At 35.7% G+C, this 26,578-nt stretch overlaps 1 protein-coding gene across 1 annotated transcript in view; it reads right to left on the bottom strand.

Annotated features, from left to right (window-relative positions):
• LOC110570282 (SUMO-specific isopeptidase USPL1) overlaps positions 1 to 25,373 on the bottom strand; it is a 30,339-nt gene extending 4,966 nt beyond the window's left edge. The window contains exons 1-6 of the mRNA XM_021678268.2: positions 25,275 to 25,373; positions 24,622 to 24,750; positions 17,661 to 18,303; positions 13,464 to 13,577; positions 8,387 to 8,516; positions 4,967 to 5,092 (exon numbers count right to left, since the gene is read on the bottom strand). Of these exons, the coding sequence (XP_021533943.2) occupies positions 4,967 to 5,092; positions 8,387 to 8,516; positions 13,464 to 13,577; positions 17,661 to 18,303; positions 24,622 to 24,750; positions 25,275 to 25,373 (1,241 nt within the window). The remainder of the gene's footprint in view (positions 1 to 4,966; positions 5,093 to 8,386; positions 8,517 to 13,463; positions 13,578 to 17,660; positions 18,304 to 24,621; positions 24,751 to 25,274) is intronic.
• Between the last annotated feature and the right edge of the window lie 1,205 nt (positions 25,374 to 26,578).

Raw genomic sequence — 26,578 nt, 5'->3', positions numbered from 1 at the left:
CCCAAATGAATTACTTTTGTTTTATAGGTAGTATGTGAAACAAAGTAATAAACCTAAGACACTGAAATAAACATTTAAAAAACCTCAACATGCTAATAATTTGGTCTATTTCACTATTATTTCCAGAAGCAAAGAGGTCCAACAAAGTAAAACTTTTACTTAGAAAGTTTAATTTGTACCTAAAACAGAGAAGAAAATACAACATAATGGCTGATGTACTATAAACTTTAAGACATCCATAATTTCAAAAATATACTTTATCATTTCAGTAACATACCAAACCAGAACATAGAACCTAATGATGGGCCTCAGATAACCAAATTTAACAAAGCTCTCAGGATTTAAGAAAAATGATGAATATCTCTTTTCCCAATATTTAAACAGCTGTCAAACTTACTTAGCTTATCAAAATTTATTCAGCTGAAATGAACTTGAATCAATGTCCAAAATGCAGATTATTCAGACTGACAAGGAATAATTAATAAGTTATCTCTTGTCAATCATGTTAGAGGAACAATCAAGTCTTCAAAATTAAAGTACCTATAAATAAAAAGTGCTGTAACACTGTCTATAATGCTAACCCCCTTTGATTTTTATCATATCTACTTAATTGATCTAAGATACCACTGGTTATAACATATACCACTAGGAAAGAAAACTGCCAACTAAACTCTACCATGCCATCAATTCTTAGATGTTCTCCCATGTTAACATTTGAAGAGTGTGCCTTTGAATCAATGATCCACAGAGAAACTAGAGATCTGTTCTCACAGCTGGATATGCAGGCTTAGGCACCTGCATGACTCTGTAAGTACTAATATTTAATTCTCCTGGTCTCATATGATAGATACCTTTTCAAGATATCTTCTAAGGCTAGTTACTAAAACACTCTTGTTGATCCCTAGACTACAAAAACTCATGAACTTCCTGCCTTCTTTATGTGAGTTAAACACAGAAAGTGTTAAATAGGCTGCATTTCTTTCTTAATGGCATATTTAAAAACTGGTGCAACTTATAAACGATGGCATCTTGGATTCAATTAAAAAGCATATGCCCCCGCTCATCCTTTTCTACTTCATTTTCTTCTCTGGTCCCCTAGACTCTAGTGTCCCCTAAATGTTACAGGTTCCTCCTACCCATAATTCCAACTCATCTCATATGCAGCCTCTCAGCTGAGGGTACAACTTTACTCCTAGCTTGGCCACAGATTTTGTTCTCAGGCTTCTTCCTACCTGCAATGCCTAGCATGTCAAAGATGATGCTTAGAGCTGAGAGGATCAAGTTAGGTATGGACTCAACCATAAAAAAATTGGATGGGATGGCTTAACAGAACTGGAATGAGAGTCACAAGAGATTTCAAGCCAAGATCCATTTGCATTCACCTCCCTAACTTTAGGTTAAACTCCTCCTATTATAAGGATCTACCCTCAGGAGAAGAGAGAAAACAGAAAACAGAGAAAGCAGCACACAGGGAACTGTGCCAACTGCCCTGGCTACCCACAGACAGCAGGGAAACACCAAATCCCTGTCCTACAAAGAGCAGCCAGTCTTGTGCAAATGGCCTGGAGGACAAGTGTTTTATTTCTAATCCCAACTAATGTAACGTAGTAACTCATATTTTAGAAAATGCAAATTTAACAATGTGCATATATGTATTTCTGAACTGTAATAATGTAGGCTTTAGGCAAAAAAACTGCAAATATAATTTTTAAATCTCATTATATTTTAGATCTAATTACATCACTGAACGATTTCCCATTTCAGATTCTATGACAAAAAAATGAAATATATGAGTAAAATCAGATGTAATTAAAATAATTAGAATTGGTTCATATTAATTATAACAAAATACTTCTTCAGAAAAATTCAACTGTTAAACAAAGGTTTACAACTGTATTCTTCGGAGGTAAGTTCAAGGATCTCATAAAATAATAAAGCATTTTGTGCCACACAATGAAGATTTAAATTAAGAAACATAATTTTAACTATTTTATATATCAGTACTCCATCCAAACTTTTGTAGGGGATGGTTTAGTTTATCTGCTTGGAAGAAAGTCTCAAAATCATTATATTTAAAGATACTTTGATGACACTTTAATAAGACCTATAAGCAAAGACCAGAAACATCTAATTTCTCTTCTTAGCCTCCCCTAACCTTTAGTTTAAAAAAAAAAAAAAAAAATCACTGTTAAAAGCGAAGGTTTTTAAATTTTTTATATATTCTTTAAAAACGAAGTTTAAATAAATAAACTTTTCAAATGACAATCCAGGACAGTGGACCGGACTCCTAGAGGTGATCATGGCAGTAATGAGGTTCATTTTAGGAGTTTGTGAAGTAAAATTAAATCAGATTCTAAGTTGGTGCTCCACATCACCGTGCTCTGAATATAATTCCTAAATAATTTACTTAAAGTAGCAGATCTGAACTTGACAGATCTCATTCATCTGATTTATCAATGGACTCTTTCTAATGGGAACATATTAGAGATGTGGACTGCCTGAGACAAGGTGTTCAGGGAACTTACAACACTATTAGCTTTTAGAATGCTGTAAGGTGGAATTATGCATGATATCATGATGGGCCTAACTACTTTTAAGTTATCCTTAAAAACTATATTAAATTTGTTTCTAAATTCCATTAGACATCAACAAATCAAGAACATGAATTTCAAAGTAAAAAACTACAGAGGACTTTATAAATACCTTGTCATTTAAAATTTAAATGAAGTTTCACATACTAGTTCAATTTACTTTTGAATATAGTAAATGTCCAAACTATAAATTCTGCTTATAAATTGGCCTGTTAGAACTCTAAACACATTTCACATTGAAACACTTAGCGCATACACTGCCAAATCAGAGCACGAATCTTTAACATAAGTAAAGCAACATATTTGTGTAATTAAAAACTGTATGTTGCAATGTGACCAATTAACAGATCAAACAAAATAGTAGTATAAGTTTATCTTCAATGTGGGCTTGAGAAAAAGCAGGTATAACTGTTAGATGAAATTACATACACCAGGAAGCCTCAAGTAACCCAACTGTCCAGTACAGGATGGCAGATACCCACAACCTGCTACCCTTCTACCTCTTTCTCATCAAGGACAGGGCTTAAACAAAAAAAAACAAAACAAAAAAGGGCTCCTACAACACTCCAATCTCAAAGTTTGAAACCCCACACAGCCAAGAAAGACTATGGACTTCAGCTTAAAGGTACCTTCTCTTCTTTTCCACTCAAATGTTCCAAATGATAGTGAATGACCAAAAAAAAAAATGGTAGTAAACCAAAAGGACCAACAAGGGAAAGGAGACATAAGCAAACAAGAAAACAACAAATATTTTGAAAGCAAAAAGCAAACGGGAAAGTGGTAACTTAGCAGAATGGATGAAGTGATGACATGAGTGCTATGGAGTGGGCACACTGATGAGAAGAACTTATACACCTCACAGAACCTCTAGAAGACTCAATACTGATAGGTGACAGATGTTGAAGAATGTGGGGGTAAGGCCCTGAGCTAAAAACTGGGATAGTGACAGAGAGTATAAAGAACACTCCCACGGACCAGGCCCAGAGAGGAACTCTATAAACTGGAACACTGGAGCAGAAGGATGGAAGGTGGCAGAAGAAAGGTTTCTAGAAAAAAAGGGGGAGGAAGGAGGATTCAAAAACTGAGAAACATTTAAGTGTTTGGAAAATTTATTGATGGGTGTTTGAAGAATTTGGAAAAAATTCACAATGCATACATAAACAAAGCAAATGAAAACACAAGGAAATTAGTAATTCCAGGAAAAATGAAAAGTTATAAAAGAAATGAAACATAACCTTGTATACTGCTTGGCTGGAGGGAATATACGTATATTCATAATAATAAACAATGAGTACTGATTTAACAAAAAATGTAATCATACAGGAAGGAGGACAGGGAGAGGTTACACAGAAATGGGGCCCAGGTGTTGTTATCAGAGTCCTAGTCCTCAACTACTGTAAAAGGAGAAGACTATATAAAGACTATATAAAGAATAAGCACAGTGTTCTGAATTGTCACAGTAAATACTACCTTAAAGGTGTAAAGTAGATGCTTAAAGGAGAGGAGGTAGGAGGGGCACTGCTCTTTCTCCTTCTAAGTCTGGGCACTATTAGATTAGCTGAGAATTTATTACTTGGATGAAAACAAACCTTTAGTAAAGATTGAGGATTTCCTGGTACATCCTCCAAGGGCATCAGAAAAGGTTAACTGTTCTTTATGACACCAAATTATACTTCCAAACATTTCTTTACTGTAGAGTTAGAGGTGAGGGCGACTAAACCTTCAGGTTACACAGGATGTGTAAGTGTGTGAGTGTATTAACTAACAAAAGAGAGATAGACAAACTGCCTATATTGGAACTGACCCGAGTTTAAAATATGGGGCTTCTGGTAGCAATTTTAGAACAAAGTAATTCTGACCAGTGGTCCCACTGAGGACAAATAGAAAAGCTGGCGAAATATAATAAAAACACATCTGCTCAAAGGCAGAGAAAGCTTATAAGATGATGAAGAATTAGCAGCTCAAGTTCTGGGAGAAGATGGGAATTCAGACAGACGAGCCTGTGGTTCATCTTTGAGTCATCTTAGTTCTTGATATTACATTAAGGAAATCTCAGAATTCTAGTGACTCCAAGCAGTTGGCAGAGGAGAGAAAAACTGAAGATTAATATCCTTAAAGGGAGAAAAAAGGCAAAAGAAGAAAAGGCACCAGTAGCGTGGGGTCAGACAATCACCCTAAGACAGGTCTTCAGCGGTATTTTGTCTGGGACAGTTTGCTTACCGGCCAAAGTTCTCGATAGAGGGGCATTTTGGTAATTTGTAACTACGTTGTTTAATGCAAACTTCTGAAAAGTAGCTTGTAGTCAACACTTGCAATTCTACACATTAAATCCACCTTCATTTTGTTCTAAAAAGAGTAAGGCAATTTTAACTCACTTTTCCAATTCCATTTTTCTTATCTGTGACTTATTGCTGCAATTGTTACATGGACCAAAATGGGCAGCATTAAGTGGGTGCCACTCAGGGATGACATTTGTAAAAGTGACCAGATTCTTCGTATGTCTGCAAAAAAAAGAAGACATAACTTAAGTTCATTTACATCAATTTAAACCAATGCCTAAACCTTGGTTTCTTTATTCATACTTTCCTATTCCTCCCATGTAATAAATACGCCACTGTTCCTTCCAAACCATAGTAAAGCTCTCTGTGAAGCCTCTTCACCATAATTATGTGTATTTTTTCAGTTGTGAGATGAAGAAAATGTTCAAACCAGGATTTCTCAAGAGCAATACCACTGACATTTTGCACTGGGTAATTCTTTGCCGTGAGGCATTTGTCCTGTGCACTGAGAATGTTTGGCATCATCCCTGGCCTCTACCCACTAGATGCCACTAACAGCTCCAAATGTAGCAACCATTAGCTCCAAACACTGCTAAATGTCCCCTGAGGTGCAAAACAGTCCCTAGTTGAGAACCACTGTTTCCAAATTTATTAAGAGCTCACCCCTTACTTACAAAATTCACAATCTGGCTATCCATATTGACAACCGAAAAACGAAAAAAGGCATTTCCAAATATATAATCAGGAATACATACAACTCAATTTTCTTGATCTTTAAAAAATTAGAATACCAGTTGTGAAATAATTTTGTTTTCACAGGTTACAGAAGTTCTAAATTTGGACTTTAGCCTAAATACTTGACAGCAACAGACACCTAAAAAGATGATATTTAAAGATGTACACTAGGGGCGCCTGGGTGGCTCAGTCGTTAAGCGTCTGTCTTCAGCTCAGGTCATGAGCTCAGGGTCCTGGGATTGAGCCCTGCATTGGGCTCCCTGCTCAGCAGGAGGCCTGCTTCTCCCTCTGCCTGCCGCTTGTGTTTCCTCTCTCACTATAGCTCTCTCTGTCAAATAAATAAATAAAATCTTTAAATAAATAAAGAGGTACACTATATCTCAACTGGATTCACTTTAATAAAAATACCTTTAAAAGAGCAATTAATTACCTAAAAATACACTAGTTTTTTTTTTTTTTGTAAACAAATACTGTTCAATCAAGGTGAGATAAGCAGAGGCTGTTACAAATATACCAGTTCTCAGGGAAGCTAACATTTTAAAAGCAAAGCGGCGTAAAGTTATCACTAAAACTGAATGACTTATTTCTACTAAATTCTTGCTTCTCACAGACGACTGCTGAGTAAAGGCTCCTGTATTTTAGGCTATAAAAAGGAGTCTGTCTCAGCAAATAAATGTTAATGCTCCACATGACAGCAAACATTTTTGAGCACTTACTATGTGCAAAAGCAGGGTGCTGTGCTAAGCACTCGTCTCCCAAAAAACCCTAAGTGGCAGGTACCATTCTTCTCCCCATCTTACAGATGAGGAAAGTGAAATACAGAGCGCATATCAGATGATAAATGATAGACCTGAGATTTGAATACAGGGAGTCTGACTCCAAAAACCATGTTTTTAAACTGCCTCCAAAATATACTTTGTAAAGCAAGTAAAAGATCTTAAACTGGCCCTAAAAACAGCAGGACAAAACCATGAGTTTGCTGGATATTCTCCCATCAGATTTAGTGGAAATGTTTTAAACTATGATATATACTAAGATGTATTTAATGAAATGCCACTTCATTTTAGCTTTTCCTCTATAACTACTTATTTTTAGAACAAAGGAATTAAAAAAAAAAAAAACAGCAAACCCAAATGCCAGTGGCTTTTTTCCCTTGAACCCTCAGAGTTTTTTATATACACCTCCAAAATGCACTTAACATTTTGCATTCAAAGTAACTTAAGGCATCCAACAGATCAAAAATAATTACTAAGTCACTGGCCCTCAATTATGTGTTTATATGTTATCTCCCTAACTAGTCTGAATTTGGCCAGGATAAAGATTATTTTTCTGTTAAGTTCCTGGCACATAAAATATACTCAATGAAAAGCTGTCAAATAACTCAGATGTGGATTTTGGAAAAGCTGTAATTAAGCTGATTTTAATCATCAAGCTTGTTTATATTATTTAAAATCCAGGTGGTGATTTAAGGAGTATACCACAGTGAGCAGGAAAGTCTGAGGGCAAGAAACTTAAGCTTGGATTTTGTCACTTAGTAGTGTGTCACCTTGGACCTTGCCTATTTAACCCCTTTCAAGGTTCACTTTCCACATTTGTCAAATGAGGAGAAAATCAGATTAATTTATATAAATCAATGATAGAAGACCAGGAAATACTCGTTCTTATACTCATAGAAAATTATTTAAGTCCTAGATGAGAGTGAAATGCTTATTCTTACTCTGTTCTAATACTTTTGAGTTAACTGGTTAAAAAAAAGTTTTCTGGTTCTGTTGCTTGTATTCCCTAGAACATTCTCTCAGACTTGACTCTCCTTGACTGACCCCTACATACCAAAAATAATCTCAATTTAGATAATGAGTATCTAAGCAATAGTTTTCTCTCACATTTTTATTTAATAATTTTAAGAGACTCCAAATTTTCTAATTTGCCAGTAGGTAAGAAAAGAGGGAAGGATTGATCTCTTTTACAGTGATTTGAATAAATGACCAACAGAACCAGTTTGGTAATCTTTTTAATTGCCAACCAGGAACTTTCTGTGTGATGAAAACTTTCTGACTCCTCTTCCAAAATCTACTCTATTATGGGGTCAGTGTAAGGAAGCAAAAGAAATCCATTGCTGCTTTCTCCTCCATGGTTCTTCCCAAGTCCCAATCTCAGGGCATAAAATGATAGTGTGTCAATCACGACCCCTCTAATCCTCACCTAAGGGCATCAGGGAAGTAGAAAGTAGGCTGAGACAGCTCATTATGCAAGAGGAGTCTGGCATGGCTGGTCTTTCATGGAGGAATGGGAGAGCCTAAGTTACCTCTCAGAACCGCTGCCAGCCTCTGGGAGCCTCAAATCATAAAAACAAAACCAAACAAAAACCCTAGTTGCTACAGAGGAATAAACAAAACACGTATCATTTCAAGGAATTCTAAGAAATATTCTTACTCAGCAGGGAATCCAGAGGGGGAGCTGTGAGGGGAATATACTACTCTTCCCCTTTGTCTCCCCTTCCACTGAAGAACTTAAGAAAACTCCTACTAATTAACAATCCAGCAAACCATGGTTTTTTATTCTTCCAGTTTAAAAAAGCAAGCAAACTGTAGTTTGTGGAGCTCAAATTTTTCCTTTTAATCTTAACGGTGGGGAGACTTCAAGATATGGTGGGAAATTTTACTGAGCGCAGAAGGAACGAGGGAGAGAGCAGTACAAATGGAAGCAAGTTTTATTCAAATTTTATTATTTGGAACCATTTTCAATAAAATACGTCCATTTTTAAAGAAGAGAAAAACTAACCTATTTTGATACTTGTGTCCGCACTGTGAACATTCAAAGTTCCAAGAGAAAGAATACATGAAGAGCTTTTCAATGAGGGGTTCCATTTTTAAGAGCAGGGGAAGTGCAAACACAGGGCTTTCCATATCACCTTCAAAAAGAAAAGGGAAAATCATTGCTCATAATTAACTGAAAAAAGTGAACAAAAATTATTAACTTACCTTTTGTCACTACATTCACAGTACAAATATATGTGAAAATATATGAATATAGGACAGTTAAGTTATTCACAGTTGGGCAAGGGGAAGTGTTTAAGAATCTTTTTTTCCGGGCGCCTGGGTGGCTCAGTTGGTTAAGCGACTGCCTTCGGCTCAGGTCATGATCCTGGAGTCCCTGGATCGAGTCCCGCATCGGGCTCCCTGCTCGGCAGGGAGTCTGCTTCTCCCTCTGACCCTCCCCCCTCTCCTGCTCTCTCTCTCTCATTCTCTCTCTCAAATAAATAAATAAAATCTTTAAAAAAAAAAAAAAAGAATCTTTTTTTCCTCTTAGAGAGTGCAAGCACATGGAGGGGAGGGGCAGAGGGAGAGGGAGAGAGGGAATCTCAAGCAGACTCCCTGCTTAGCAGGAAGCCTAATGCATGGCTTGATCACAACCCTGAGATCATGACCTGAGCTGAAATCAAGAGTCATATGCTTAACCAACTGAGCCACCCAGGCTACGGGAAGTTTTTAAAACATTTTTCTAAAAATGTCTATCATAGGAAAGATTTAATTACCACTTCAGTCCCTGTCTTTCATTTTTCTTGGTGGACACTTATGGAAATGTTTTAAGGACAAAAGACCCATACTATCTCCCTCATATCTTTTTTAGCTTTTCTCTGGGAAAAAAAAAATCCTCAGAGCTCTAACAGCCCTAGGGTATAAAACAAAATTATAATATAGCATTATAAAAATTTTAATAAAGTATTATAAAAACAAAATAAAAATATATAAACAGTTCACCACAAATACCAAAAATGATATATCCATTTTAACACTGTAGAATAATGTCAGAGGTGGACAAAACCATTAAAAAGCCATTTCTGGTCCAACTCTCTTGTTCTATGTGTGGAGAGGACATGACACACAGGGTTAAAGGGCCAGCCTCAAATCTCCCCACTCCTCATCCACCACTCTTCTTAAAATCTTTTAGTCTCATCTTTTAACAATTAAAATTAGGGGTGCCGGGGCGGCTCAGTTGGTTGAGCGTTGGCTCTTGATTTCAGTTCAGGCCATGATCTTGGGGTGTGAGACTGAGCCCCTTATTGGGCTCCGAGCTCAGCAGGGAGTCTGCTTGAGATTCTCTCACTCTCCTTCTGCACCCCCCACCGCTCGTTCTCACTCTCTCTCTCTCAAATAAATAAATCTCTAAAAAAACCAATTAAAATTAAACTTCAATGACTAAGACTAGAGAAGATCTGATTCCTGGTGTCATTAAAACAAAAACTGCATAGTGAATCCAGTCTTCCAGTTTTTGGGATCAACAGGCAAATTAAATAGAAGGATTTACATTCTCCTCTTACACTTGTTCTCCAATTGGAAGTTTCTTACCTTCCTGCCCTCAGGGAAGCTGAGATGCTGCCAAAGAATTGCAGTCCTTCCCTCCCCTGCCTCCCCAGGACAGTCTCACTTCCATGGTCCAGTTCTCTCCCCCTAGCCTGGAGCGACAGTAGCCTGGAACTAGGCCAGGAGGAGTCACCTTGGCATGACCCAAAGGCAGAGCAGGAGGTGTTACTGCCTAAACACGCTCTATAAATACCAGGAGGTACAAAGGCTATTTTAACAGTCACCTTTGTGGTACAGTCTCACCACTACTTTTGTACAAAAATAAAAATAAAAATAAAATATTTTCTATAAATAGAAATAAATACCAATCAGTCTCCTAAACAGGAACACACATAGCATCACCCCGCATCTAAACAGTGCATAGTACAGCAGGAGTTTGTAACAGTTACTAGCATTTAAATCTTACTCTACTGTAACTAAATATTAATCGAAAAGTAAATAATTTACACTTCATAATGACAACATAGAATCTTCAGGTCTAAAAATACATAAAGTTCTCAATGAATCAAAATATCATGAAAGAAAAAAATATCAAAGAAGAGCTCAAAACACACTGTTAAATAAGTTATAGGTGTACGGATCATTTTAGGGAATTTATATAGCTCCTAATTGATCTTAATTATTTTCCTTTGTTTACAAATTTTATGGGTATTAAGCATAAAGCATCCACTAGAGAACATATAATACCAATTAATTCCAATTTTTATAACCTCCTGCTGAAATTTTAGTTAAGAAACTAAAATTAGTTTGCCTCTAGTATCTTCACCCCAACGCCTATCCAACTACCTAGTTTGCATATTTCCCTAAAATACCATCATTTGCCATGATACAAATCTTTCAGTGACTCTTTGCTGTCCAGTCAAGTTTTCTCTTCTGTTAATTGCTCGTTAATGTTTTCTGGCCACTTTTCTAGCAGGCTGTCCTTTTTTTAAACTGATGTACAGAATTCTTCACAAGATAGCCAGGGTATTACTGCTTTGTTCTCTATCTTTGCCCAGAGGTTTCAAACTTCAATGTGATCATATCTACCACTATTTTATGTACCTTATTTAAAATATTCTTCTGGTAAAATATTCACCCATATTTTTTCCCTAAGTTCTATAATTCTGCCTTTCCATGTTTAGGTCTTTAAATAGGCTGAAGTTACTTCTGATTACAGTGTCGAGTAGGGATCCAATTTCCCCCGTCTCAGGAACCAGCTGTCCCAGCACCATTTACTAGATAGCCTTTTTTTCCCCCACTTACCTGCATCACCATCTCTGTCACACAGTATGACGTAAGCAAAAGGGGAGGGTTTTCATCTGGACTCTCTATTCTGTTCTACTGGTCTGTGTATCCTTACACTGGTACACTTACCTCAAAGACTAAATTACTCTTAAAATTACATAAATAAGTACAAACAACATTATCTTTCTCCTTTAAAAAATTAGACATTAGAGAGAAAGAAAAAATTAAATTGAAGAGAGCTGTTACCTTTGTGGGGAGGTAAGGAAGAAGTGAATTAGAGTACAAAGGGGGCTTCACGTGTATTTGTAATATTTTATTTCTTAAACTGCAGGGAGGGGGAACAGAAAGGATGGTTTATAATGTATTTTTTAAAAACAATAATCAAAATGATACAGTGACTGATCTTAAAAATTTAACCAACACTCAGGGTCAGTACAGATTCTCTTTCTCTTTCTTTAGTATTTGAAAATACACATTAACATTCAGAATAAAGACACACACATTGTAGGATTTTTAAAATGCTCTCCAAAGCAAAGATTAGACTTTACTAGTAAGATCTTAAGCTCCAACATAGCACCTATTACTGCTGAATGAGTAGTATGAACACAAACAAGAGAGGAATTCTATTGTATTAGAAGAGCTGTATGCTTGCCCAATTGCTATGACTGCACAAAATAATAATTTAAAAATTCCTTCTCTGTTACATTGAAAACCAGGCCCAAGGCAGCAGTGGAACAAGATGCAACCTTGTTCCAGATATAATTATCAGGGCTAAGAGGAGTGCTGATGCAGACTGGGGGAGAAACCACTCTTTAATTCAAATGGGAACTGGAGCAGGGACCCTGAATAAAACATCTCAGGTCACTCCAGGAGGGAAAGGACACCTGCAAAATGCACTACGGGAGCCCCTCAGTCTATACTCTGGTAATCTTACAGTAAAGCCTCCTTTGAAATGAGTATCCACCCAACAGATCAGTGGTTTGGGGTAAGAACAGGGGCTGAAGGAGCCTGAAGAAAACTTTTAGGGTGACAGAACTGTTCTCTATCTTGATTATGGTAATGGTTATACACTGTATACACTTAAAAAAGGTTTCACTATTACAGAAATTATACTTTGTTAAAAAGGAAAAAAAAATATTCATCCCATCTGAGATCCTACCTGATGATAAATTAGAATAGTCCTTTAGACCTAAAGGAAACAATGCCAAAGATTTGGCATATGGAAATTCAGTTTATTATTTTAAGAACAGAGTACACATGTATGTAGGAGTTCATGGAAAACAAAATAATAAAACTAGGGAACAGCACAGGGGGACAAAGATACTACCAGGCAAAAAAGACATTGCTTCCAGATACAGTATCTGAGTCTGATGAAATAAATTTTCTGAGAGAAAAATTTGAAGGCATTGATATTTTACATAATTCAATGTGGATATTTAATAGGGGTATCATATATTCTTTCCTACAACACAATATTAACAGAAGAGTCACTACAACAATAAAGAGAAATAAAACAAAAAGACACTACCCTTGAAAAAAAAAAATCACCAATGACTCTCTTTTGCAACACTAAACAATTTTTCGAAAGCCCCAGGATTCTAGCACCCTAGCTCTACTCTGCTCCAAGGCTAAAAGCCAAATCATAGAGAACAAAGCAGGTCTCATTCTTCTGCCCTTTTTAAAAGTAAGCAAAGCTTTCCCAAAAGTATACTTCTCCTCATATTTTATTGATGAAAACTGTACCATATGTCTATTCCTAAACCAATCACTGGCAAGGGAAGTCCGATTACTATGGTTGGTTTAGATTAGAGATTCTCAACCCTGTTCATCCTTAAAAATCACACAGGGGCTTCTAAAAATTGCTGATACCTGAGCTCCATCCCTGAGATTCTTATTTAATAGACCCCAAGCATTTTTCAATCCCCTAGGTGTTTTTAATGTACAGTCAAGGTTGAAGACGCTGAATTAGTCTACTGGGGGAAAGTACTGGAAAAGCAACCAATGGTGTCAACCCCTGAGTATCCACCTGGTTCTGAAAAATGCATCCACTTTTAAGGGGTGGAACACAAGCCTGTATATTTATATGGAACAACAACTCTGCCCACCAATGATTTAACCAACGGTAGGCTCCTAAATGAAACTACACAGATTCTCTCTCCCAAGAATCGAATCACCCAAAATAATAAAATAGTATTATATTTTCTTATGATGTTAAGTATTTCTTTATGGTAAATGAGTAATACAGTTAAATAATACAAATTACTTACCTAATGTGCATCTAAGCTGAGGTTGAAGCCTAATGAAAATTTCATCTCTGACTTCATTCAGACAGGTCTCCATCTTTGCAAATATTTCTGAAGTAAGTTTTTTACAATCTCCATCTAAAAATGAAACATAGATTATCAATTTCTTATCAATCTCTATCTTTCCACAGAAAATTAAGACATTACCAAGAATGGAAATTCATCAGAGTCAATAAATTTAGCAGAGACAAAATGGAAAAGACAAAATTTCCTTAATTCTTACTCCTCTCTCTGTGCCATATATTGCCCTAATAGTCCCTCAGCCCAGTATCATTAGTTCCGACTGCATGAGTCAACATCATTGTGTTTGAGTAAATCTCAGTAAAAGCCTTTCTCATCCAAATAATCACAGGCCTAGCAAGAGATCTATGCTTTCAGATATTCTGCCTATCTCTGAAACAGCTGAAGCTATGTCTTTACATGTGATTATTACTCATGCTAGAGACAACATCTACTCATTTATTTCCTTGTATAACTTTTATTACTTCACACGAATTTGCTTCATTAAAAACTCTGCAGATTAGTTATTACACACCAACTGAATCAGTTTTATTAACCATTCACCTAGTGCTGGACAATTAAGTTGTTTCTTTTTTCACTATTATAAATACTATCATGATAAACATCTTTTGGGCACATACCTATCCATGTTTTTGTTCATTTCTTTAGGGTTAAAGTACTCAGAATTATTGTGTCAGAAAACCAGCCCCCATATGCATCTCACTCTAGTTATTAAGCTACGAAAGATTTCACACACACACACAAAAAAAGATTTCACCAAAATCTCTTATAATTCATATAGCCTGATCATGCTGTTGATATGTTTTATTAGGATTATAGGATTCTCCTATAATATGAAGTAAGCATTAACCAGAATTTTTATTTGACCATGCCAAAAAAAAGAGAAAACTTAAAATTCAAAGTCAACTTAAATGCAATTATAACCATATTATAAAAACTGTAATTATTCTGTAAAAAATTAATATGATTGAATATATAGTATGGGTGAAATAAAGAGAATTAAGAGTACACTTACTGAGTAACGTACAGAACTGCTGAATCATTTCATAGTACACCCAAAACTAATATAACACTGTATGTTAATTATGGCTCAAAAAAAAAAAAAAATAAAAAAAATAAAGTGGCTATGCTTTATAAAAAAATTAATATAATTAAAATTAATTCAACATTCAAGTCAAAATTTGAACAAGAAATATACTCTTCTGTAATAATCAATTGAACTGTCACCTAACTCAGTATTGGGTTCCCATAATTATATAGAACAGGAATACAGAGAAGGAAAGGCAAAACAAAAATACTTATAAAAAACTGAATTTTAGGGGCGCCTGGGTGGCTCAGTCGTTAAGTGTCTGCCTTCAGCTCAGGTCATGGTCCCAGGGTCCTGGGATCGAGCCCCGCATCAGGCTCCCTGCTCTGTGGGAAGCCTGCTTCTCCCTCTCCCACTCCCCCTGCTTGTGTTCCCTCTCTTGCTGTCTCTCCCTGTCAAATAAATAAAATCTTAAAAAAAACAAAAACAAAAACAAAACTGAATTTTAAAACTTGCAAAAAATTCAATCTCGAAGAAACTCAAGTTGAAACAATTATTTCTTATCTAACAAAATTGTAACTTTTAAAATGTTTATACTCAAAGGTGATCTGAGTGCTCTGGGATGCTTTCTTTTACATATGAAAATGGAATTACATGTTTATATAACCCTTTTGGAAAGCCATTCAGAAAGACTCTTTATATTAAAATTTTAATATCCCTTCTAGGATATAATCGGCAATGGATGGATTCAAAGGATAGATGGATTATATGTCATGGTGTTTATTCATAATTGCAAATAATAATAAGCAGCCTGAATGGTCAACAATGGGGAAAAACATATAAGATTTATATACAAGATTGCATGACCAAAGACAAGTTGAATAAAGGTGAGGATTCTTATACTCCCAGAGAGCAATACCTGAATAACCCTGGTAATTAAAATAGTGTAGTACTGACACTGGGACAGATAAAGTAACCAAGAAAACAAAAACTGAGAGTTAAGGAACAGCTGCCCACATATATGGGAGGCTATATAACAAAGGTGGCCTGGCAGATCAGTTGAGAAAAATGTGGAGCTAGGAGCTAGGAAAAACTAGTTAGGCAATAGGGGGAAAAGGGGATGACTATCACACACAAAAATTAACTTCAGCTGAATTAAAATTCAATGTTAACAACTAAACTTTGACTTTTCAGTGAAAATATAGGTGAATGACTTTCTAATCTTGGAAAGATTCCTTTTAAATGTCAGAAGTATTACTAGCTACAAGAGGAAAGATTAACAATTTCTGCACATCAAAAGATATCTTTAAAAAAGTAAATACACAAGATACAAACTGGGAGATTTAGCAACACGTATCTGACATAAAGATAGCAACAAAGACATACAGAAATTCAAACAAGTACATGGCAATAGAGCAAATAACAGTAAGACACAGACATTTCACAAAAGAGGAAACATATGATCAATTTTACACTTGAAAAGCTGTCCAACCTCTTTAAAATTTGAGAAAGGCAGAGAGGTGGGTGGCGGATGGGTTAAATAGGTGAGGGAACTAGGGAGTGCACTTGTGAGGAGTACTAGGTGATGTATGGAACTGCTGCATCACTGTACTGTATACACCTGAAACTAATATAACTGTGTTAACTGAATTAAAATAAAAACTTAAATAAAATAAAATTTGGGAAAGGCAAATCAAGACCATAAACCATTTTACATCATTCAAATAGCAAAATTCTCCAAGTGTGAAAATAACCAAGGGAGAATATATGGATCAGGGCTCTCTTACACAATGCTAACAGGAGTACTGAGTGATACAACCAGTTTGGAAAACAATTTGCCATTATCTTGTAAATCTGAACTTAGAGCCTATGATTTAAGATTTTATTTGAGAGAGAGAGAGAGAGCCATGCGCACATAAGAGGGGGAGGGAGAGAGAAAATCTCAAGCAGACTCTGCGCAGAGCATGGACCCCAACACAGAGCTTTGATCCCATGACCCTGAGACCATAACCTGAGCTGAAATCAAGTTGACTTTTCAGTGAAAATATAGGGGAATGACTTTCTAATCTTGGAAAAGATTACCAACTGAACCACCCAGGTGCCCCAGAGTCTATGATTTGATCCCATTCCTATGGTATACCCAAGAGAAACTCTATTTGAGCCCAAGAATAGTCACAGCAGCACTATTTATAATGGCAAAAAACAACTCAGTGACAGGTAAATGAATAAATATACTGATATATTTACACCATGGACATCTATAGCAATGAAAAATAATGAACCACCAATACAAGCAGCTTCACAGATAAATCTTTATAGAAAGAAAATACAAAGGGGCACCTGGGTGGCTCAGTCAGTTAAGCAGCTGCCTTCAGGGTCCTAGGATCAAGTCCCACAGGGAGCCTGCTTCTCCCTCTCCCTTTGCTGCTGCTCCTGCTTATACTCTCTCAAATAAATCAATCTTAAAAAAAAAAAAAAAAAAAAAGGAAAGAAAAAAAGTCCCAGAAGACTACTACTGTACAATACCCTTTTTATTATGTTCAAAACAAACTAAAGTAGGCAATATATTGTTTAGCAATACATATGCAAAACAAACTATTTCAAAAAAGAAACAATAAAACACATTTCAGGGTTAATTACTTTTGCAGGGGAGATGGAGCATGGGATGGGAGGAACACATAAGTAGATTAAGTTATTGGAAATATTTTAATTCTTTTGGGTTGGGAGGTGGGTTCATAAGTATCCTATTTTATAAGAAAAAAATAATACATAACCCTCATTGTGAATAAAGATTGTTGGGAAACTGTGGAATAATGAGTGATTTGTAGCTGTATCTTTTCCATGTTATGAGACAAAACTGAACATTAACTTTTTTTCTTAAGATTTTATTTATTTGTCAGAGAGAGAGAGAGAGAGGGCACAAGCAGGGGGAGTGGCAGTCAGAGGGAGAAGCAGGCTCCCTGCTGAGCAAGGAGCCCAATGGAGGGCTCGATCCTAGGACCCTGGGATCATGACCTGAGCTGATGGCAGACGCTTAACTGACTGAGCCACCCAGGCATCCCTGAACATTAACTTCTTTAAAAGTAAAAGAGAAATAAATTATTATTACCAACCTTTAATTCCATCCAACTGATTGGTATGCAGGAGCTTATTGGCTTGGTTATACTTCATAAACAACTGCCAGAACACAGAGTCCTCATTAGAGTACAGGTCAGTCACAGTGTTTTTTAACCCTTCCAAGTGCACCAATGCTGACAGAATACAATCTAACCAACAGAGAGAATTAGCGTTTTTCCACTGGACACATAAAGACTGGCAAAGTGATGTACATTTGCTCTCCAATGGCATTTCCAGTTCAGACGTGCATCCTTCATTTTGAGGAGAAATCCCTCCAGTTCCAGAAACATCAACTGTAGTAGGATATTCTTCAGCAGCCATGTCTGTATCAGCCTCCAAAATCTCATTCTGTTCCAAGGAATCAGCTGTCCTAACTGGATTCTGTGGACCACTGTGTGGTAAATCAGGTAAGTGAGATGAGGTTTCATCATATGCTTCTCCATTATGTTTGCTGTTCAAAACTTGTCCACCATCAGTAACAATATGATTTTTAGTCTTTTTGGCATTTGCTAAAAGAGGTAAATCTTTATAGTTGGTTTCCAAGAACTTTCTTTTTTGAGGCTTATTTGTAGTGTGACAATCTTCCAAATCAGGAGAAATTAAGTTATTAAGTGATTTAGAGCCCAAAGGATAGATGCACTAGAAAGAAAAAGAAAATGATAACTACAAAAAATTCAAATAAGCTCAAGTTTTATAGTACAATTTCTACGTCATGAAAAATACGTATAAAATTTTAGCATCAGTACAATTGTACCAATCTAAATTTAAAGGAACTAGGAATAAACAACTATTAAATAAAAATTTTGGCCCCCCAAAGCATAGTTTTCCCTAGTTAATTTGAACAATCAAGGGTTTAATCTGATCCACACTAGAGGAAGCTAAGAAGGAAAACATACATACTTTTAATAAAAAACCTAATGTTTAGTGAATTAACAAATTTCAACAATTTAAAGAAACATGCTATGATGAGTGTTATTCTTTTTGGGACAGGTACACCGCATAACATTAAAAACTGGAAAAGAGGGGCGCCTGGGTGGCTCAGTTGGTTAAGCGACTGCCTTCGGCTCAGGTCATGATCCTGGAGTCCCGGGATCGAGTCCCGCATCGGGCTCCCTGCTCGGCAGGGAGTCTGCTTCTCCCTCTGACCCTCCTCCCTCTCGTGCTCTCTGTCTCTCATTCTCTCTGTCTCAAATAAATAAATAAAATCTTTAAAAAAAAAAAAAAAAAAAACTGGAAAAATATTTTCATTTTGGGGGGGGAAGTATTTTCAAATAAAAAAACTGCATTAGTAATTTCTGTGTTTCTTAATTTCAAAACAATATTAATCGGAGAGCATATCAGTGTTATCAATTTTACATCCTTACTGGATCTAAGACTCAAACTGGCCAAATTTTAACAACTTCATCAAATCTTATTATGTATTAACATAATTTCAGCCAAATATCAAAAGTGTAGACAAATCACCAAAATAACCAATTTTCCCCAAGTCTGAAACCTAGGAAGATATTTTAAAAGACAAATTCAAGAAATCTAACAGACTATGTGTCCTCATTTAAAATAATGCCTTCTTCTACACAAGCCTGGTAACTGCTACCTTGGTGGCCTCTACTGAACTAAAGAACTATCCCTCCTGCTATTCATGCCCTGGCAGAGTCAGGCCTCTGCTGTACCACTCTGGGCTAAGCCATGTGACCAGCTTTGATGGGATGTTCACAAGCATGATCCATGTGGAAGCCTGATAAGCATGGGCTCACTGAGCTACTCCTTTTGGAGCCTTCCTTCTGGAACACTCCTTCTCAAAGAAGTCCCATCCATTATACTGTGAGGAGCCCAATTAGCCTCATGGAGAGACCCTCATGGAAAAGAACTGAGATCGTGGCTGACTGCCCGAGCTAAGTTCCCAGTTGGCAGCTAGCACCAACTGCCAGCTATGTGGACATTTTAGGTTTCCTAGACAACAGCAGGTGAAATGTAAGAACCACCTGGGCAACCCACAGAATCATGAGTAATGCTAAGTCAAGCCATTAAGTTTTTTTAGTCACTAGGTTGTGAGCAACAGATACAGAAATGCACTAAATCCTCTTTTTAAGTACAGTTTCTTCTATACAAATAAACACTATACTCATAATATTGTACTTAGGAAATTCTTTAGTTTAATAGGATAAGTTCTGGATTCTTCTCACTGTTACCAACTAGTAATGCACTCGCCATCAACTAACAACTTCACCCTCAACATTATACCTTGAGATTATTTCCTAAATCCTACCATTTGTCAGAAAACAGAGAACACTTTAAAACAATAATAATTTTGTATTCATAGTCATAGACCAGTATATATCCAAAAAAACATGAAAGCAAAAAAATGAAAGACCTCAAAGAGATATCTGCATACCCGTATTCATTACAGCATTATTCACAACAGCCTAGAGGTGAAAGCAACCCACATATCCATGAATACACAGATGGATAAAGAAAATGTGGTATACATACAATGAAATATTATTCAGCCTTAAAAAGTAAGGAAATCTGTTCACAGACTACAACATGTATAATTATTGAAGACATTATGCTAAGTAAAATAAGTTAGTCACAAAAGGACAAATACGGTATGATTCCGCTTATATGAGGTACCCAGAGGAGACAAATTCATAGAGACCAAAAGTAGAATGGTGGTTTCCAAAGCACGGGTGGAGGGGAAAAGGGGAGCTATTATTCAGTGGGTACAGAATTTGAGTTTTTCAAGACGAGAAAGTTCAAGAGATCTGTTGCATAATAATGTGAATATACCTAACACTCCTGAACCGTACACTTAAAAATGATTAAGATGGTAAATTTCACGGTTTTTTTTAATCAGTAAAAAATTTTTAAAAAACAAAAAAAATTTAAAAAATCTTTATCAATCTCAAGCAGAGTCAAGATCATGGTGTCATATCCTACCAGCACCCCTACTTAATTAAAAACAATAAACAATAAAGGGCCCTGGAGCTGCAAAATTTAGTGGCCTAGATGATTTCCCCCTACATTATTTGCAAATGTCTCATCTGACTTTTCTATCTATAATTTGTGCTCCAGTCAAAGGGCCAATTTAAAATACAATTTGTCCTTGCCCCATTTTTTCTCTTTTATAAATTGTTTTCAGATTTTTATCTCTTTATACCTCGACTTTAGTATCTACTTTGTATTTATAATGAACATATGCCATTTTTGTAACTAGAAGTTTTTTAACCTGTCTTCAAAAAAAGGAAAGTCATAAAACGATAATACATAGAGTATTAATTTTTCCATCTAGCCCAACCATGCAAAAGCATTTAAAATCTAAGGCTGAAAAAATCTAATGCTGCCTCTTTCACTGATTTTTTGAGCAGCTTAAATACATCCCCGTTTTCCTATAAAACAGAAAAAGGAAAACACTGCACTTTACCTTATATTTGGAAAAGTATAAGGTATGCCAAAAACAAACTATAAAAACATTTACAAAAAAAATAATTTACATTCATTTTACAAATGAAGAAAACCAAGAAAATGAGTGTTTTCTCTGACATCTTAAGACTTAAGAGCCTTATAAATTTCATGTTTTTTTAAAAAAACTAAATAAATGTTCCAATAAAAGACTAATGGAATACTCAAAAAAAAAAAAGATAAAACTCCCTACACTTGGAAAAAACTTGAGTTTCAATTTATTAATTTGGAAGCAGAGTTTGAATCTTACTTCTTTTTTGAAATCAGGAAACTGCTGATTAAGAGGGGTTTCCCATGTGGTTCTTTGCAATTTGGCAAGTGAAAGCAGAATGTTCCGTGGAGTTCAAATTTTATAATAAAAAAAATTAACAAATTAACAAATTGATTCAAAGGTCTTATAGACCAGGGATCAGCAAACTTTACCTGAAAAAAGCCAGATAAATATTTTAGGCTTTTTGAGCTAGTCAAGGTCTCTGTTATAACTACTTAAATCCGCCATTATAATACAAAAACAGCCATAGACAATGCAAAAATGATTGAGTATGGCTACATTCCAATAAAATTTTTCTTATGGACACTGAAATTTGAAATTCATATAATTTTCATATATTACAAAATAGTATTCTTTTCATTTTTGCCTAATCATTTAAAAACCTAACTATCGTTCTTAGCCAGTGGGTGTCATATAAAGAGTTTGCTAACTCCTGGTGTAAACCAATCTACTTCACAAAATACACTGGGCCCTTACTGAATAGAACACTTCCTAAAAATTAGATCAATAATTAAAGTTCTTTTTTCACATCTGCAAAGTATATGCTTAGAATTCTTGGTTACATTTTTCCTCATCACTTAAAAAAAAATGCTTCAAATCTCAAAATGCAAATAAAACCTCTAACTTTAATAGCTATAACCTAATGTCCTGAGGACAGGGACTTCTTTATTATGGCAGTCCATGGTTAAAGAACTCTACTGAAATACATTGTCTGGAAGAGGAGAAAAAAGTAGTTTTTTTCTAGAAAGATTTCTCTTTCCCATATTCACCACTCTACAACTTTGTTCTGAGGTAGTTAATGAGTAAACTCTCTATATAGCCTGCTGTTAGCATAAGCTCCCAAACCTCCTAACATCAAGCCTTCTCACTGTTCGATAGAGCCCACTGTCTGCTCCAGGGATAGCTCTCGAGCAATTCTGTGACACTTTCTCCTATTTTTCCCTCTCCACTGGATATAACCAGCATACAAACATGCTGTTATTTTTCCCAACTTAAAAATTTCCTCCTCCAGGTACCACCTCACATCTGTATTTCTCACTTCTTCCTCTCCAATTTTTTATCACTCACCCAAAATCTTCCTCTGCCCAATGTCTTTCTCGTCTTAGTTAACTGGCAACTCCACTCTTCCAATTATGCAAGCCAAAAATCTGGGAATCATCTTTGATTCCTCTCTCTCCTACTGTGTATCCCAATCTTTCAGCAAATCCTTTTTGGCTCTACTTTCAAAATATATAGATAATCCAACCATGTCTCATCACCTTAGCCACTATTTGCTCCCCATGGAATACTCAATTATAATTGTCTTTCAACTAGTGTCCCCTCTTCAGGTCTTGCCCATTACATATATTTTCAACACAGAAGCCACAATGATCTTTTTAACATGTAAATCAGATTATGTCACTCCCTGGTATGGCTCTTCATTTCAGTCACAGTAAAAGCCGAAGGCTTTACAATGGCCTCTAAGACACTACTTGGTCCAGCCTCCTCCCCATTATTTTTCTTACCCATCTTCTATTACTCTGCTTTACTTACTCAGATCCAGCTCTTCTAGTTCCTTGCAGTAGAACAAATTTGCACAGGCAACCTCTACTCTCTCAGGGCCTTGTATCTGCTACTCTCCGTGCCTGGAATGCTTGTCCATCTGATAGCCATATGGCTTGTTCTTCATCTCTTCCAGGTTTTTGCTCAAATGTCACTTTCTCAATGAAGAATTCCCTTCACCACTCTGGGTCCCCGGGCTTTATTTTTCCCCAGAGCACCTTTCATTACCTCACACACAAAAACTATAACTTACTTATTGATATTTTTTCCCCATCTAGAACATACCCACCTTTAAAAAAAAAAAGACTGTTTATTTGGCCGAGAGAGAGAGAGAGAAAGCTCACGCACAAGCAGGGGGAGTGGCAGGAAGAGGGAAAGGGAGAAGCAGGCCCCCTGCAGAGCAGAGAGCCAGAGCTGGGGCTCCATCCCAGGACCCTGGGATCATGACCTAAGCCGAAGGCAGATGCTTAACCAACTGAGCCACCCGGGCGCCCCCATAACCACCTTCTTGAGGGGTAGATATTTTTTGCTTTATTCATTGTATCCTAGCCTTTGGAACACTGCCAACGTGGTGACACTAAAAAAAAAAAAAAAAAATTACTGAATAAATGCAAAAAGAAATTTATTTCTATTTGTAGGAATGCCAGAGATTTTCTTCAAGTTATACTCAGCCAAAGTATCTATCACCAACAGTGTGATTTAGTTTAGTATTTTGCAAACTTGGATGATCATGAGACTCATTCTTAAGAGTTAAAAAATTATATAATTCTGGGTCAATTCTACTGAAATGGCATCTGGGGATGATACTCAGAAATTTTTTAAAAGTACTCCAGGTGATTCTGATGAACTGCTAGTTTACTTGGAATAAAACATATCTGAAATTAGAAGACTATATTCCAATTACAGTTTTGCAACTTTATGAAGATCTTATGTTCCTAAACCCTCTCTGATTTCTTATTCATAATGGAAATAACTACCTTGCAAAGTTTAGAGAACTAAACATGTATATGAGAGTTTCATAAATTGTCAAGTACAATAAAATGTGGAGTATTATGGAATTTAATCAGCTCCTATGTAAAAGTTGTACCACTGGGGATGCCTGGATGGCTCAGTTGATTAAGTGACTTCAGGTCAAGTCATGATCTTGGAGTCCTGAGATCTGAGCCCTGAGTAGGGCTCCCTAATCAGCAGGGAGTCTAGTTCTCCCTCTTACCCCACTCTCTTGCACGCATGTTCTCTCTCACTCTCAAATAAGTAACTAAAATTTAAAAAAAAAAAAAAAAGGTTCTACCACTGGATAGTTTGGATATTTAGAAACTTAAGTATATAATATTTAGAGATTAATAACTTTTCCAATAAGTTCCAAAGTTTATAAATCAAAGAGATGAAAGGATAACTACTATATTCCAACAACTAACAAGGACCCCCACAAGGTTAAAAAAAACCCATCTTGAAATGTATTTTCTCCCCTCACAAGTCTAATGATAATAAAAACAAGTATCTTCATGCAATAATTCGGGAAAAATAACAGAAAATATTTAAAACTGTATACTAGGCAGATCTAGAAACTCTGATTATGTATTAAAAACGTACAGTCTAAAAAATACAAAACGAGTACAAATTTAAACACTGAAGAAAAAAGCAAAAAGCTAAAACCTTAATACTATCTAAGATTAATACTTTACCTGCAGATCCTCACACAAAAAGATAGATTCTTGAAAACTAATTCGGTAAGTCTTTAAGGCTTTTAACTTTCCCTTCTCTCTACAAGCAGGGCAATACCCATCTGACGGGACTTTAGCTGAATCATAATTCTAAAAAAGAAATAAAGTAAATTAAAATATAGACATTCCTAGACTGTATCAAATTACAAAAAGTTAAATGGAACAGTAACCCAGAAAAAAAATACAATTTTCACCTGGAAGTGTCCTGGCTAGATATTTTAAACATGGCAAATAAAAGAAATGCATATACACTTTAAATATAGCTATTATTCCAAAAAGAATGTATTACAGTTTTAAATACTAAGTTTTAAGTGTTAAAAATAGCATCAGTTTTATTTGCAAGAAAAAAAGTAATGTCAACTACCAGGGAAAATGTATGTTCCACATTTTCTGAGAATAATAAACCACAAGGTCTATGTTTTATTTCTACTTTCACATATCAATAAAACACAGAGAGGTAAATACATTAAAATAATCTTTCGCCATTGCTGTAAGATTTCCGTGGAAGATATAAATTTTTAGAAGTTAATTGGTAAATTAAAACCAAATTTAAGTCTCATAAAAAGGAGGACAAAAACCAACTTTGCACTGAGGCAAAAAATAAGTTCACTAACTTTTCCCAAATACCCCACCATGTGGAGTGAAGATATCCCTATATCAGTCCCTGGTCCAATCACTGGCAAACCATTTCCAATCTTCGGGGAATCCATCATTCCGAGTCATTGGCTAATTTATGTCACTTGAAACATGTCAATATCACTAAGGATTTTTCAATGAACCCTGGAAAAAAAAAAGTCAATAGATAATTAAATAAAAATCCTGTTTACTTTGAAAAAGAGCTATGCTATCTTATAAGATTATATACATTAAGTATATTTTGAAACTACATGTCCCAATATAAACATATTCTAAAATTGTAATCTTGAAGCGAAAACAAATTACCTATATTTACTTGTAAACCTAGCAAATTTGCTGGAAGAGGGCGGATTGGCAACAGGACCAAGTTTCAGACTCATTTGTAAGCAAATTTATTAAAACTTATAAGAGAGATAAACTATTACTTAAATAACAAATTATATTGACCAGAGTTTAAAAACCCAAGTTTTTAGGGTCTATGCATAATCTGAAACAAGTATGTCAGCATTATACTAAGAATGTATTTTAAAGACCCCAGATCTATTGTGCCATTGCTCGACAGGGACAAAAGAACCCCATACATTTCTACTGCTTTCAACCACCAAGGTCATCAAGAGAATAATGCTTTTTTTTTTTTAAATTTCCAACAATATGCTATTTTGTAATAAATGAACTGTACCAAACAAAAATATAAACATGATAATAGTACAAATTACACATGTAACAAGTTTGAGTGTAATCCCATGGAATAGAATCACATTCAGTAAAGTCAAAATTATAAGACTGGAGCTCAGTATAAGGAAAAATTAATTACTAAAAGTAGTTTAGGTATGGATTTAAAATATAAGGAAACCAGATACAAAAGACCTTAAAGCAGAGTAAATCACCACTTATGCGGTGTTGTAAAATAATTTCAAGCAAAAATCTTTCCCAAATCTAAGAATTTCTGTAACAACCACCTCCTGGGAAACCGTGGCTTACAGCTTCACTTTAAAAACCAGTTATGCTATTCTGTTCCAGATGTATAAACTTTACACATCTTTTAGGAATAATTTCAAAAATAAAAATGCTTCTAAGAAAAGTATAAGTGAATCTCAAATTCCTGAAGAAATATTGCTAAGGCAGGACTTCTGAACTACAGCACTATAGACATTTTGGACCAGACAATTCTTTGCTGTGAGGGCTGTCTTGCACATTGTAGGATGTTTAGCAGCATCCCTGACTTCTACCTACTAGGTAGTGAGTGCCATTGGCACTCCTCGGTTGTGAGAACCAAAAAAGT

This window comes from Neomonachus schauinslandi, unplaced genomic scaffold (assembly GCF_002201575.2).
Source record: "Neomonachus schauinslandi unplaced genomic scaffold, ASM220157v2 HiC_scaffold_138, whole genome shotgun sequence".
In the NCBI taxonomy this organism is placed as follows: Eukaryota; Metazoa; Chordata; class Mammalia; order Carnivora; family Phocidae; genus Neomonachus; species Neomonachus schauinslandi.
The sequence above is the reverse complement of the archived record's forward strand: the minus strand, read 5'-3'. Positions and strand labels throughout refer to the sequence as shown.